The 4052-nt window shown below is 43.1% G+C and overlaps 1 protein-coding gene across 1 annotated transcript; it reads left to right on the forward strand.

Annotated features, from left to right (window-relative positions):
• The first annotated feature begins 332 nt into the window (after positions 1-332).
• Positions 333-869, forward strand: LOC138893958 (uncharacterized). Its single transcript, XM_070178629.1, has one exon. It carries the CDS (start codon positions 333-335, stop codon positions 867-869), a length of 537 nt encoding a protein of 178 aa, XP_070034730.1.
• The last annotated feature ends 3183 nt before the right edge of the window (positions 870-4052 follow it).

Genomic DNA, 4052 nt, shown 5'->3' on the forward strand with positions numbered 1-4052 from the left:
GAGAGCGTCAGGGTAGGAATAAGGCCCGGACCGCGGGCAACTTGGGTGGTTCTTCTGGTGGTGTTAGGTCGGCATTTAGGGGAGGGTCATCTGGGCCATCTTAGTCATTTGCTCAGTCTTCAATGAGTGCACCACCATCCGGGCCCAGTTAGGGCAACAGGGGACCCCACCAACATGGTCGGCCTGGAGGGAGATTCCAGCAGCAGCGGAGGCCCCCATGCCCTAAGTGTGGGCGGATGCACTTTGGGGTCTGCTTCATGGACCTACCTATATTCTATGGGTACGATGTGAGGGGTCACATTCAGAGGGATTGCCGCTTGTCTCGCAGTATCATGGGTAGAGGTGCGGCACAGCCAGCTAGCTCAACATCTACTAAATCCACATCACCTCCTCTAGCTCGAGGCACCCCAGCACCTACAGAGCGTGGTGCAGCTAGGGGTGGTGTACAGAGTTCGGGAGGACCCATCAGATTTTATGCTATGCGGAGGCGTTGGGATTCAGGGGCTTCTCCAGATGTTGTCACAGGTATATTGACTGTCCAATCCTATGACGTATATGCTCTTATTGATCCCGGTTCCACTTTGTCATATGTCACTCCTTATGTTGCTATGGAATTTTGGATAGAACTGGAACAACTTCATGAGCCGTTCTCTGTATCTACTCTGGTTGGTGAGTCTATTATTGTCGCGCAGGTTTATAGTGATTGTTGTCACAGTGTGTGGTCGGGACACCCTGGTGATCTCATAGAATTTGGGATGGTTGATTTTGATGTAATAATGGGGATGGACTGGCTTTATTCATGTTTTTCTAAGCTTAATTGTCGAACCAGGACTGTTAGGTTTGAATTTCCAAATGAGTCCGTGATTTAATGGAAGGGGGAGGATAGGGTGCCGAAGGGTAGCTTTATTTCTTACCTTAAGGCCACGGAGATGATTAACAAGAGGTGTATCTACCATTTGGTCTAAGTTACGGACACCGATGCTGAGGCACCCACACTTGAGTCTGTGCCTGTTGTGAAAGAATTTCTGGAGGTCTTTCTGGATGAGCTCCCCGGGATCCCACCAGATAGGGAGATTGATTTTGGGGTTGATGTGATGCAAGGCACGCAGCCTATATCTATCCCACCCTACAGAATGGCACCGGTAGAATTGAAGGAACTAAAGGAGCATGTCACGCCCCAACCTCGGGAAGCGTGACCTGCGCTCAACCGAGTGAACCCGATCGAGCAAGCCTGTTAAATACTTTCTACCCAACTCACCCATGATCAAGAAAAAAAAAAGACATACATACAATATGAAACCGTTTCATTAGCTATTTCGCCTTTATGTCTCAAAATATACATATTCTAATAGCTCGAGTGGAACAAGTGATCAAACACAACATAACTTGTTTAACATTCCCAACACCCATATACAACCCACATAGTGTCTACGAAGCCTCTAAAAGATACAAAAGAGTCTATGATAGTGCTGGCGACAAGGCCCCAGGTATACATTGAGACGTGATAATAATATGATCAAAAGATACAATACGTGAACCCAAGATGAAGTGGGGCTCACCAAGTCTGCTGGGAAGAGGATGTGCCATTAACGGTGATCAACATTGCCTGCTATATAACCACCTGCATCCATTTAAAGATGCAGCGCCCCCGGCAAAAGGTACGTTAGTACCGTCGAATAGCACTAGTATGTATAGCGAAACACCATCTTAAAAGAATGAATAATAATACAAGGGAAACAGTCAAGGATTCAATAGAGTTTCAAATAACATTAAAACATCAAGTAAAGGATCACATAAGATTTCAAGTCAATTTCCATGTTATTAGGTTGGGTGAACTTTAGTGCTGATATTGCACAATTCACAATACCTCTGTATTCTTACACGGAGTCCGATCTCGACCCGATCGGCTAGGTCGTCTCATTTGAGACATCAACCACAACCACAATTTCATTATAATTTCCAGCACATTTTCCACCATGTGTGCCGAATGGCGTCCGATCACGGCCCGATCGGCTAGGCCGTCTCACCCGAGACATTACCTTTTTAAGTCAATCATCTCACATCATACTTTTTTCATATACTTTCGATTCATTGGCACTAGTGATCACGATTACAAAGTCATTCTTGGCACTTGGCCGTATTTCATAGTTCCAGTCCCCCTTTCCATATTCAAATATCATTATGATTATCAATAACAATAAGGCTTCCCATTCTAGACATTAAATTCACATATGAGCAATTTGGGAATCTTAGGCACGTAGAGGCTTTTCATGCAATTTGGCATAACAATATTTATTTCGATCTTGACATGAAGTCTTAACGTTTCTAATATATATTCCACATTTTGAACATATTCTCAAATGGAGAGATAACATGATGAAGCATTTAGAATAAATATTGAACATACATCCTTCAACACAAACACATTAGGAATAGCAAATTCTATAATGATCAAGAACTTACTCCAATTACATGAACACCGTGGGATTCGATTCTAAGAAGAAGAAGGTTTAGCCAACATACCTCAATTGAGCTTCTCAAACTCTAAAATGATCTGGAATTCTTAGCAACTTCAATCAATTTTAGAAATATAACAAGTTGAACCAAAATTAGGAAGATGACCATGGTTTTAACTCATTTGAGCATATTATCAAACACTAGGTGAGCATCAATGTTTTAAAGCCGTTTTTGTGGAAGATTCCACCATTCCCCAACCCATTCTCTACAATTTTTAGCTCACATACTTCAAGGATACATGCATGCAAGACAACAACCCCCACACCCAATATTTGTCTCTCTATTTAATCTATTTTTGTAAAAATTCGAAATTGAGAGCTAGGACATAGATTATTACCTTTAGGGTGAAGACTTCCTTTGTTAATCCTCAATGCTTGAGCAAGAATTGATGGATAATAGGTTGAAGGTTGCTCCCTCACTCTAAGAACTCTCTCTCTCACTCTAGAATATCAGAAATATGCTCAAAATGAGCTATGGTATATGTTTTAACGAAGAAGGGTCGGGTTTAAAAACCCCAAAAATGAAGCCCCAGAACAGGATATGCGGTCGCATATGCGACCACAGAATGGTTATGCGGTCCGCATATCGGCCGCATAATCTGGGTGCCAGAAACAGGAAGGGAACTGACCGGGTCTGCGGTCACTATGTGGCCCGCAGACCTATTCTGCGGTCGCATAATGCACCGCAGAACGGTTATGCGATCGCATAGTGCACCCCAGAACCTCCCTCCGAGAAATCCCAATGTTGGGTATAAGACAAGAGTGCGGCCCGCGAAGTGGTTATGCGGTCGCATAATGGCCGCGAAATTGACATCAAAATGACCAAGAAAACTTACTCACTCTGAGACCATTCTACGGTCCGCAGAGTGGTTCTACGGTCGCAGAATAGGTCGCAGAAATGCCTACTTCTGCCGAACATTTTCTTCAACTCCCCATCGCACTGTTCAATCCAAAAAGTCCAAACTCCGACTTTTAGGAAAAATTTTAACGGGGCCTTACATACTCCCCCACTTAAGAGCATTTGTCCTCGAATGAGGGTCAAGGTTTATTATTAGCATCTTATACAACTCAATTTTCATACCATACACCATCAGCCCGAAATTTGACTAACTCACCTAAATTTTCAAAAATTTTGCTAGAATTTCCCCTGTAACCTTTAAAATTTTCATAGAACACAACTTTATAAATACATGACTATTCAAACAAATAAGGATAATTTCTCTTCATTTCTTCCTCGGCCTCCCAAGTAGCATCTTCAACTTGTTGGTTTCGCCATAGCACTTTCACGGAGCCAATTTCTTTATTTCTCAACTTGCGGACTTGCCTATCAAGAATGGCAACTGGAATTTCTTCATATGACAGTTCTTCATTAACCTCAACGGCCTCAACCGGCACAATAGCTGACGGATCTCCAACTACCTTCTTCAACATAGACACATGGAATACCGGGTGTACTAATGATATCTCAGGTGGTAGCTCAAGCTTGTATTCCACCTCACCGATCCTCTGAATGATTCTGTACGGTCCGACATACCT

This window comes from Nicotiana tomentosiformis, chromosome 6 (genome assembly GCF_000390325.3).
Source record: "Nicotiana tomentosiformis chromosome 6, ASM39032v3, whole genome shotgun sequence".
Taxonomy (NCBI): domain Eukaryota; kingdom Viridiplantae; phylum Streptophyta; class Magnoliopsida; order Solanales; family Solanaceae; genus Nicotiana; species Nicotiana tomentosiformis.

What these genes read in the sequence shown, in the direction of transcription:
- LOC138893958 (XM_070178629.1), top strand. Translation starts at nt 333, where the DNA reads ATGGGTAGAGGTGCGGCACAGCCAGCTAGCTCAACATCTACTAAATCC.